This window comes from Pongo pygmaeus, chromosome 3 (assembly GCF_028885625.2).
Source record: "Pongo pygmaeus isolate AG05252 chromosome 3, NHGRI_mPonPyg2-v2.0_pri, whole genome shotgun sequence".
In the NCBI taxonomy this organism is placed as follows: domain Eukaryota; kingdom Metazoa; phylum Chordata; class Mammalia; order Primates; family Hominidae; genus Pongo; species Pongo pygmaeus.
In genome coordinates, this window is record NC_072376.2 from 140,314,520 (window position 1) to 140,326,667 (window position 12,148).

The 12,148-nt window shown below is 34.4% G+C and overlaps 1 protein-coding gene across 5 annotated transcripts in view; it reads left to right on the forward strand.

Moving 5' to 3' along the window:
• The window catches only part of INTU (inturned planar cell polarity protein), a 91,469-nt gene that overhangs the window by 38,234 nt on the left and 41,087 nt on the right, over positions 1 to 12,148 (forward strand). For all 5 annotated transcript variants that reach the window (XM_054485058.2, XM_054485059.2, XM_054485053.2 and 2 more), the window contains exons 5-7: positions 2,095 to 2,213; positions 7,219 to 7,308; positions 11,322 to 11,399. In XM_054485058.2, coding sequence (XP_054341033.1) covers positions 2,095 to 2,213; positions 7,219 to 7,308; positions 11,322 to 11,399 — 287 coding nt within the window. The remainder of the gene's footprint in view (positions 1 to 2,094; positions 2,214 to 7,218; positions 7,309 to 11,321; positions 11,400 to 12,148) is intronic.

Sequence of the window (12,148 nt, forward strand, 5' to 3'; positions counted from 1 at the left end):
GCAAAGAAGGAATTTACTTAGACACATTTTTTCTATTTTCTGTGTTCTGAAAAATACATACAGACCTAGAGTTAATAATTCTAATTTCTTGTGTGTAGTACTGATCCTTTATATTTTTAAAACAAATGAAATATTTAAGCATTTGTTATATAAAACATACAACAAATTTCTGGGATGATAACATCCTGAATCTTTCTAAGTCATTTTGGAGTAAGATACTGCTAAGACCTTTTGTCATCCTTGCCTTTCTTTCCATGGGAAAGTGTGTAGATGTTTCTCAAAAGAACAGGTTTCTGTCTGTTGCCAGCCCTGTATCAACATTGTAATTAAGAGAGGCTTTTATTCTTATTGAACAGAGTGGAAGCTACTGCAAATGCATGCTACTAATAAGTGCTTAAAAATACAGCTAATTAAATTGGTTAGGAACCGTAGAGCTTGCCAGGTCTTTAATAGTGAGGCTTTTATGACTGGAACAGAGATCTTCTCAAATGACCTTTTTTAACTAGTATGGCTTAATTTATAACAAAATGTCATAAGGTCATTTTGTTTCTGTGAGTTACATATTTAATAAAAGCTTATCTTCTTCAAGTCACAAGATTTCAAAATGTAAAGACCATAAGCTTGGAGATTTCAAAAAACTATTCAAAGAGTATATGGGTTTTTTTTTTTGTTTAAAGTAGTGTATGGTATTTTGGCTAAATGCAATAAAATTATTTGTTGGCCAAGATTTAAATCTATTAAGTAGACAACAGAAGATCTTAACTGATATTTAACTTAATTTCTAGATATAAAATAATGTTTTGTAACTTTTTTACACTAGAATTACTGCAATAAAATTTTAGTTGTTAGGCAGAGTGTATTTGGCCAGCATATTCTATAGCAATTTGCATATATTGAATGTGCTTACTAAGTATAAAAAGCAGATGTCTCCAATTTATTTATATTTATCATAATGTAAAAGTTGGCAAGACTTGGAGACCATATCATGTAATTATTTATTGTATAGTGAGACCGCAGCAAGATATATAATACTCTTTAGAGAGATGGAGAACCAGAGAAAATGTATGATACTATTTAAGGAGTTTGGGTTTTCGATAGTGGCAATATTGATATTTATGGATACAGTCATTAAACAGGGCAACTGGAAGCCACTCTGAATTCTTCATGGTTCCTGTCTTAACATTTTCATTTTGCCTGCTTTTAATTTTCCTTGTGAGAGAAATAAATGTTGCTTTAAGTAACAGCAAAAAATGAGGTACAGAATGGTTCATCTCTTTGTATGAAACTATTAGCACAGTGCACATCCTGATTTTGAAGTTTGTCATTTTATTTTGTAAAAACTATCTGTTTCCTGGGACATGCTCTTCTTGAAAATAGAAAAATATAAAGCATTTTGTGAATTATCTTGTACGTCTAGTATTTTCTGTGATTTAAAATAAAATATGCTCTTTTAAAGTTTGAATTCAGATTAGTTTGTGGTATACACAGTGTTTCTAATTTGACAAATAAGATTTTATAATATCGTGACACTTTTTTCTTATTATCTATATTATAATTTAATTCTATATTCTCACTTTGTAAGTTTAATTGCTCTCTTGGCTTGGATTTAATGATTTCACCAAAAATGCTGAATATGGTCTTTTAAAAAATAATATAAAAGTAATTAAATTTAAAGACTCCTAATAGTTACTTGTGGTACCTGTGTAGCTATGTAACCACAGGGGATGAGAATAACTGTATAGTATTAACAAAATATAATAAAATATTAGTATTATACATTATTATTAAAGAGATTAAAGTTTAAAACGGTTTTAAATGAATTGTAATTTAAATTAATCAGTATCCTACTTAGTATATTATTTGTTATTATGACTAACTTTGGCAGTCTCTAACTTATTTTCAAGTGTAGTATTTTACATGCTAGTTAATGTGTTAAAATTCCAAGCATAGTTCTCCCTTTGTGTTTGAACAAAAGTCCCACTGAAGCTGAAAGGATTCATTTTTTGTTCTTTTCTTAATACAAAGTTTGAACTTGCCCTGACAAAGATAATGGTTGGAAAATTGGGTGGTTTGATCATTTGTTTCATTTAACAGCAGGAAATTCTTTATCATTATCCAATGTCTGAAGCATCTCAGAAACTTAAAAGTGTGAGAGGGATTTTTCTCACACTCTGTGACATGCTGGAAAACATAACTGGGACACAAGTTACTAGGTAAGAATTTTTATTTAGCTTTAATTCTGTTTTTTTCAAGTTCTTTTATTTCACCCTGACAAATAAAATGCTAAAACAAGTATCTGGTATACAAATATACTTGTATCTACAATGTATGTATTATATACATTATGGTCTATAATGTATGTGTATACACGTATATATCTATACATTATAGATAACGAGCTCTGCAGAATGTCTGCAGATTTTTGCTTCATCTAAGTTATTTCTACCAGTCATCTATTTGAAGTGTAGATTCTCAACACAGCTGTAGATCTGGGTGTTTTGGCACATTTTAAATAACAGTTGGGCCTATATTTATTATTTCTTCATGAAGATGTATCTTTTAAGCATGGCATTATTATGAATCTCAGCTTTTTCATGTTTCTATCTTGATGGTTAACTTCCTAGGCAATACCTTTGTGGCAAACAGAATTGGCAAGAATGGCTGAACACCAAAATTGGTCATATAGTTAGGACATATTCTGTTCTTACAACAATGATAGAAAAATACAGAATGTTCTTTAGGAGGGCTATTCATAATCTGTGAATTTCCCTACCCTTCCACCCTTCAAAATCTCCAGTGTCTGTTATTCCACACTCGATGTCCATGTGTACACATTATTTAGCTTCCGTTTGTCCCTTTAATCCTTTAATCTAACTTGATTTAGGTTAAAGGCTTAAAAGTAAGGCTTGACACTATAAAAATGCTAGAGGAAAACCTAGGAAAAATGCTTCTGGACATTGGCCTAGGCAAATAATTCATGACTAAGACCTCGAAAGCAAATGCAGCAAAACCAAAAATAGACAAATAGGACAGCTGCATTCATCATCAGTGTAGTTAATGATGGATGAGCAAAATTGATGTCAAATCATTTTATATTTAGTACTGTTAATGTCAATTATAGAGTCAAATACCCATTCCATTGATTTATTAAGCCCTGACATTGAAATGCCATGGTTAATTTATGGGACGAAGAGGCTCAAAGCTTTTAGATTTTGTGTTTTTTTTCATAAAATAAATCTAAGAATTATAAACAAATTTTCTTCCTTATTATTTCAACAATTTTAGACTTTACAAAGAAATTTTATCTCAAATTTCAACAGCCTCTGTAATACTGAGAAAATATCAAGTTGGATTTTCTAGGCTTTAACTTTTTTCCCCCATATTCAGGTAGAAATGACATTTCTATGATTTTAAAAGAGGTAGAATCTAAAAGGCAATAGACAGAAGAATTTTATGTTTTAACTAATTAAAAGTCATGTTTAACTATGTGACTTTAATGTAGTGTATATACAAACTATTAGTTTATTTTCAATACAGTAGTACTGGAGGCTCTATTTAGTTTATAAATTTGGGTTCATAAAAGCATATTGCAGGCCTCTTTTTATTTTTTAAAAATCTTTATTGAGATATGGTACATAAGTGATACATTTCACCCATTTGAAGTGCATGCGTAATCCTAAAATTGGTATGGAACCAAAAAAGAGCCTGAATAGCCAAAGCAGTCCTCAGCAAAAAGAACAAAACTTGGAGGCATCACATCACCTGACTTCAAATTATACTACAAGGCTTTCTATAGCAACCCAAAACAGCATGGTACTGGTATAAAAATAGACATAGATCAATGGAACAGAACAGAGAACACAGAAATAAAGCCACGTGCCTATAGCCAATTGATCTTTGACAAAGTTGACAAAAATATACACTGGGGAAAGCACACCGTATTCAATAAATGGTGCTGAGAAAGTTGGATAGCCATAAGCAAAAGAATGAAACTGAACCCATCTCTCTCACCGTATACAAAAATGAACTCAAGTTAGATTAAAGACTTAAGTGTAATGCCTGACACTATAAAAATGCTAGAAGAAAACCTAGGAAACTCTCTTCTGGACTTTGGCCTAGGCAAATAATTCATTAGTAAGACCTCAAAAGCAAATGCAACAAAACCAAAAAATAGATAAGTAGGACTTAATTTAACTGAAAAGTTTCTACACAGCAAAAGAACTAGTCCAGAGTCAATAGATAGCCTGCGGAATGAGAGAAAATATTTGCAAATTGCACATCCACCAACCGACTAATATCCAGAATCTATATAAGGAACTCAGACAACTCAACAAGAAAACAACAAATAACCCCATTAAAAAGTGGGCAAAGGACATGAACAGACATTTTTTAAAAGAAGACATACAAATGGATAACGTGCATATGAAAAAATGCTCATCACTAATCATCAGAGAAATGCAAGATATGAGATAACATCTTAACACCAGTCAGAATGGCTATTATTAAAAGGTCAAAAAATAACAGATGCTGGTGAGGATGCAGAGAAAAGGGAATGTTTATACAGTGCTGGTGGAATTGTAAATGAGTACAACCTCTACAGAAAACAGTATGGAGATTTCTCAAAAAACTAAAAATAGAACTACAATTTGATCCAGTAACCCCATGACTGGGTATATACCCAAAGGAAAAGAAATCATTATATCAAAAAGATACCTGCACTCATATATTTATGAGTGCTATTCACAATAGCAAAGATAATGGAATCAATCTAAGCATCCATCAACAGATGACTGGATAAAGAAAATGTGGTGTATGTATATACTATGGAATAAAAAAGAACAAATAAATAAATGGAGTAAATTAAATAAATAAATGGAATAAATAACAAAGAATGAAATCATGTCATTTGCAGCAACGTAGATAGAACTGGAGGCCATTATCTTAAGTGAAACAACTCAAACAGAAAGTCAAATATTACATATTCTCACTTATAAATGGGGGCTAAATAATGTATACACATGGACATAGAGTGTAAAATAACAGACATTGGAGCTTTTGAAGGGCAGGAGGGGAGTCAGAAATGAAAAACTACTTAATGGATACAATGTACACTCCTCAGGTGATGGTTACACTAAAAGCCCAGACTTCACCACCATGCAACATCCATCTATTAAAACTGTACTTGTACCCCCTAAATATATACAGATAATAAATTTTAAAGTGTACAAGTAAATGCTTTTTGGTGTTTTCACAGATATGCGCAACCCTCATCAAACTCAATTTTAAAACATTTTTCTCACCTCAGAAAGAAATCCTATACTCTTTAGCTCAGCCAGCCCAACCCCTGGGCAATTGCTAATCTACTTTCCATTCCTATAGATATCCCTGTTCTGGATATTACATATGAATGGAATCATATAATGTGTGGCTATTTGTGACTGGCTTCTTTCATTTAGCATAAGGAGGTGCATTTCGTTTAGCATAAGGAGGTGCATTCCTCCTTTTCAGTCTTATTAGAAAGAAAATTTAAGTTTTTCTGTGCGGTGTTGCTTTTTTTTTTTTTTTTTTTTGCCTTTATTTTTTCCACTGTAAAGAATAGATGTTATTTTACCTAATATTTAGATTTTGTTACTAACCATGAGATATGGGTTAATTCTGGAAAGCAATAAATACAGCTAGAAAAACTTTTTTGAAAAGGTAATAAATATGAAAATTATTTTAGGGGTTCCTTAGCAATGTGTGTATCTTTTGTTGCATACACACTTTTTAAACTATAGTAATATTAGTATACTACAAGAGGCTAATATTTGTCTAAAAGTGTATGCGTTTCTAAAAGTATTAAGACAAAAGCAATGTTCTGTGTGAAAAAATTTATTTTATAATTTATATTTTAAATTCCACACACTTAAGTTCTCTATATTATCATAATTCATTATTGTATCTCTTTTTAGAACATATTTAAATTTTTAAAACTTCACTGAAGTATAATGAAGTAAACTGAACATGTAAAATGTACAATTTGATTAGTTTTCACATAGGTGTATACCCTGAAACTATCAACACAGTGAATACATTCATCACCCCAAAAGTTTCCTTGAGAACACATTTAAATCTGACTTGGATTTTGGTTACTTGTTTAAATATTTGTGTCCCATACTGATTGTCATCTCAGCTGGGACTACATCTTCCTTTCTTTAGCAAATCATCTTCATAAATAGGCAGTCACAAAATATTTGTTAAATTAACCAACTGAGATGAAGCTTTCTTTTTTTGTTTTGTTTTTGTTTTTGTTTTTGTTTTTGAGACAGGGCCTCGCTTTGTCATCCATGCTGGAGTGCATTGGTGCAATCATGGCTCACCACAGCCTTGACCTCCCAGCCTCAAGTGATCTTCCCATCTCAGTCCCTACCCCATGTAGCTAGGACTACAGGACCACTCCACTACGCCCAGCTAATTTTTTTTTTTTTTAAGAGATGGGGTCTTACTTTGTTCCCCAGGCTGGTCTCAAACTCCTGGGCTCAAGCAATCTTCCCACTTTAGCTTCCCTTAAGTGCTGGGATTATAGGTATGATCCACTGCACCCAGTTTTGAAGCTTTCTTTTGGGAAAAAAAATTATATTTAGTCACTTAATGTTAGCAAGAGAATTTCAACTTTTTTTTTTTCTATAGTGGGTCTATTTTTGTTTGGCCTAGAGTTTTCTTTTTTCTTTTTTTGAGATAGAGTCTCACTGTGTCACCTAGGCTGGAGTGCAGTGGCACAATCTTGGCTCACTGCAACCTCCGCCTCCCGGGTTCAAGCACTTCTCGTACCTCAGCCTCCCGAGTAGCCGGGATCACAGGCATGCACCACCACACCAGGCTATCTTTTGTAATTTTAGTAGAGACAGGGTTTTGCCATGTTGGCCAGGCTGTTCTCAAACTCCTGACCTTGAGAGATCCATCTGCCTTGGTCTCCCAAAGTGCTGGGATCATAGGTGTGAGCCACCACACCCAGCCTGGCCTAGAGTTTTCTGTTTTGTTTTTTTTTAATATGTTGGAGTATATTTTTACTGTCATATGATTCCTTGCATTTTTTGTGTGACAGGTATATGAAAAGAAATCTACTTATTAAGTATGCAGTTCTTAAATCATACCATATGCAATCTTTTATGAATTATACTTACAATTTTATGACATTTAAAGATATTCTAACCTTATTTTGAATTTATTGTTTCTTAGCTCATCCCTCGTTTTAAATGGAAAACAAATTCATGTGGCTTATTGGAAAGAATCTGACAAGTTGTTGCTAATTGGCCTGCCTGCTGAAGAGTAAGTTGAGGTTTTTGCTTACCTTAAAATCATTTCAAAATAATGTTAACTTTTGTTTTGTTAAAATTATTACATTTTTGTCAAAAGACAAACTCCTTGAACAGTTTTACAGTTTAAAGATCTATTGCACGAGTAAAATAGTTACCTGTGTTCATTTGGTATGAATAATGCAGAAAGGTACCATGAAGCCTCAGCTGGGCCAGTTAGTAAGGGTGGGGCTGTCAATACACTTGCTTCTGTTGTGGTCAGTAGAGAGGTGGCTGAGAGATGAGCTCTGCCTCTGCTTAAATTTTTGACAATATTGTGATTTGGATTTCGCACATTTACAGTTTTTTACTGTTGGAGGTTTTGGAGAATTAAGGGTCAGCAGAAGGGTGTTTTGCCCTGATGTTGAGCATCTTTGACAACATAAGGTATATGTAACTCTAAAGTGACTTCTCTAATGGTACATCTTATATTATCATGGTCTCCCTGCTAACTTTTTTGTGAGTATTTTGAAGTATACATTATTTTAATAGTTGGAGGTAAAAGCAGGATTGATACTATAATAAACTGATCTTGTGCTCCAGGGACTGCATTAGGTACTTTACATTTATTAAACTCATTTAATCTTCAAAATCACTTCCAGACGTACTTAGTGATTACTGGCTCCATTTTACATATGAGGAAAGTAAAATCAAAAGAGGGTTCAGTAACTTGCCAAAACTCGCATAATTAGTAAGAGGCAGGATTGGAAATTGAATGAGGGTCTGTCTGAATTCTTTTTACAACATTGATTCCCTAACGTCATAGGACATTGAAAACTAAGGGAGAAATAGACTACAAGTATGGAGAATGGCCCCAAAGAGATGGACTTAACTACTATTATAATAATGTTATGTTCCTGTTCAATGGTTTTTAAAACTTGTAATTTAGACTTTTGCCTACTTTAAAAGGTCTTCAGACAACTTTTATTAAGTAATTAAACACACTTTAGTTTTCTTCTTTGGTCGGTAGAATCATAGCATATGGTCTACAAAATAGGAATCAAATATCAAAATAAATACTATAATATGTGATGGATACAACTTCAGAGAATACCAGTTGAGATAAATTTTCTTTTGGTGTTGCTCCAAGCTTCCCAAGAAAGAAAAAGATGTACCAGAAAGATGCATTATCTAGCCAATCTGAACATGAATATGACTATTTTTTATTACTAATGAATTTGTTAACCAGATTTCCTTCATTATATAGCAGTGTATTCATTTTTTATTGCTGTGTAACAAATCGTTCCCAAAAACATAGGGGTAATTTAAACTTAAATAGTAAACATTTATTAACACAGAGGTGTTTTTGTGGTTCAGGAATCCAGGAGTAACCTAGCAGGTAGTTCTGCCTCAAGGTCTTTTCTTGAGGTTACAGTCCAGTGTTGGCCAGGGATAGACTTACCTGAAGGCTTTAACTGGAGCTGGAGAATCTGCTTCCAAAGTGGCTTACACACATGGCCATTGTCAGGAGGCCTAGTTTCTTGCCACATGGACCTCTCCGTGTAGCTGCTTGGGTATCCTCATAACATGTCAACTGGCTTCCTCCAAAGTGGCGAGCCAAAAGACAGAAAGAGGGGGATGCTACAAGACCTTTTATGGCTTAGCCTTAGAAGTGATACACTGCCATTTCCACAATATTTGTCATTTCCACCATTCTGTTTGTTAGAATTGAGTTACTAAGCTCAGCCCACACTCATGGGGAGAGGAATTAAGCCTCACTTCTTGAGGGGAAGAGTATCAGAGAATTTGTGACCTATTTTACCATCACAAACAGGAATTCCAGAGATGGCTACAGTGAAAAATATCAAAATGATTATGTTTTGAAGGTAACTTTAATTTTGGACAGAAAGAAATATAATCTACCATCAATGTGGGGTTCAAATCTTTTAACATGGGGGGATAATGGCGCAGTGACATATACTAGATGAGGGCACTTTTTAACCAGCCACACAAGATAAAAATGTGTTTTTCTGTCTAAAATAGGATACTGAACCCTTCTCAGAGACTGTCCTTTGGGTTTGGATCATGAGGAAAAAAGGAGTTGTTTAGAAAGTATGGGTCTACAGCCAGGCAGTGGCTCACACCTGTAATCCTAGCACTTTGGGAGGCCAAGGCTGACAGATTGCTTGAGCTCAGGAGTTCAAGACCAGGCTAGGGTAACATGGTGAAACCCCGTCTCTACAGAAAATACAAAAATTAGCCAGGCACGGTGGCATGCACCTGTAGTCCCAGCTACTTGGTAGGCTGAGGTGGGAGGATTGCTTGGGCCTTGGAGGCAGAGGTTGCAGTTAGCTGTGATGCTGCCACTGTACTCCACCCTGGGTGACAGAGCAAGACAATGTCTCAAAAAAAAGAAAAGAAAAGAAATAAATTATGGGTTTACAAGGATTGGAGAACATCCAGAATGAGATGATTTAGGATGTAGCAGCAGAATAAAACATGTCTCTTTAAGACTTTTGTACCAGCCCAAAAGGCAAAAGAGAAGAAAGAAAATACAGTGGTGAGATAAAGGTAGCATAGGCAGTTAGAGGGAGGAAAGGCAGACCTGGTTAAGGAACTGAGCAAAGGCTGTTCAACCACACTCTGATGACACCAGCTGAATCAGCTAGGCAGAGACAGTTTCCAGGTGAGGTTGTATCCTGGTGCCAACAAAGGACTGTCACTGCTGAGCTCTGGACCAAGGTTGTGCCACATGAGGGATGCTCTAGCCAATTTCTCAATCTTTATTAATCAGGGTAGGGGAAGGGAGGCCATCTTCCCTAAATATTTATGTCATTCCTATCCTAAAGAACTTGGCTTGATAAGTTAGAATTAATTTGAAGATCCCCTTTATTCTCTTTCCTGAGCTTCCAGTGAAAAGTAAGCTTGAGCCATCTCTTTACCCTTCTCTTAAATGCTCACACCAACCCTCTGTTCCGGATTATTTTCCCTCTTCTATCTCGTTTCACATAACTAAAAGATAGGTAGTATTATTCTCATTTATTCAAACTTGCAAATAGAGTATTGAGATATCACGCATAAGCACCTCTTCAGTGTCAACTTACATGTCTTGGTATCACCAACATTTTGCACGTGCTTTGTAATTGAACTCACAGCCCTGGGATTTTCTCCTCGTCAATCTCAGTGCCATAGACTGCGTGTTTCCCTCCTCACCTCTATGCCTTTTATAAGCAGGGTGAGAAAAGTGGTGTCCCACAGAATTTAGGGTGGGGCACATGATCGAGGGACGTGTGTTTTCAGATGGGAAGATCACATTCCCGTGATGGCTGCAGTGAATAGCAGAAACCTAACCAGGAGGACAGTGTGGGGTAGTGGGAGAATAACTTTGGGTCTAAGAAGATGAGTGCTCACCGGCAGGCTCTACTCCTTTTCTACCCTTGCAGAAATCATGTAATTTCTTGGACTTCTGTTTACTCATTTGTATAATGGGAATAATAAGAGCTACCTTATAAAATTCTTACAAGGCTTCAATGAGAAAATATAAGTCCATTTCTTTATTTCCTTTCTCCTACTTTCTTCCCATTCTCCATTTCAATTAAGAGTGTGTTTTTGTCACAGGATTTGGAGGCCCAGTTGATATGTAGGTAATACTAAAAAGTGTCAAGAATTTAGCATTTCTTTTTATGGGCCCAGGTCTTGTAAAAACTAGTTTTTTGCATTAATTTCATTTAATCCTCAGAATCAATCTGAGAAGGGCTTGGTGACTGTTGGCCTCATTTTACAGATGAAGAAACTGAACTTTAGAGAGAATTACATGATTTACAAATAAATGGTGTTATAAAATCCCTGTTAGATTCATGCTGGAACTAAATCTAGAATAAAGTGATCAATAGTCATCGAAAGCGACCATTTTATACAGCTTTACTCAGAGTTGACAGACATACTTTTCACATTCCATATGTATAAAATTCAAGGATGAACTGCTTCTTTTAGATAAATGTCATTTGATTATGTTGTAAATTAATACATGTAATTTTGCTTTTTTAGAGTTCCTCTTCCTCGTCTAAGGAACATGATAGAAAATGTCGTCCAAACCTTAAAATTTATGTATGGTTCTTTAGATAGGTAAGTACTTCTTCAAATTGAAACTCAAGTTTTAATTATGTGATTCTAAGTTACCTTTTGCATTTAAGACCATTTCTTGCTTGACAGGTTAGTTATTTGTCTCCTTTTCTCCTCCTCCCCTCTTTCCTCCTCCTCTTCCTTCCTCTTCCTCCTCCTCCTTCTTCCTTCTCTTCCTCTTCCTTCCCCCTTTCCCTTTCCTTATTCCTCCACCTCCTTCTTTTTCTCCTTCCTCTTCTTATTTTCTCATCTTTTATTACTAGCTTTTATGTTACAACAGTAGACAGTTTTTCATTTGATTCATTTCCTTTTTTTTTCCTTTTTGGTCTCATATATGACTTTAGTGAAATTTCTTAGTGAATTAGTGATATAACCACAACTGTGTTCTGATTTGATATATTTCTGTAGGGGCAAATGTAAGAGTATTTCTTCATAACATACAGAAAAGAGAAAGACTTAAAATACATTTTTGTGTTTTTCTTTGCTTATAAGACCATCAAATTCACTATCCTGAAATATGCTTCTTTCTCAAAAAAATTTCTTTAGTAAAAAATTTATGCACTATTATTTAAAAAGACATATGGTAGAGACGGTATTGACTGGTTTTGTTCGTGTCCTTCCATATATTTTCTATACAATAAAAATATACATACTCCCTTTTTAATAAAAGTATGCTATTATGCATATTTTTCTGCTTCTTGCTTTTTTAACCTTCTTGATTGGAAGGCAGAAATTTGAGGTAACATTTAACA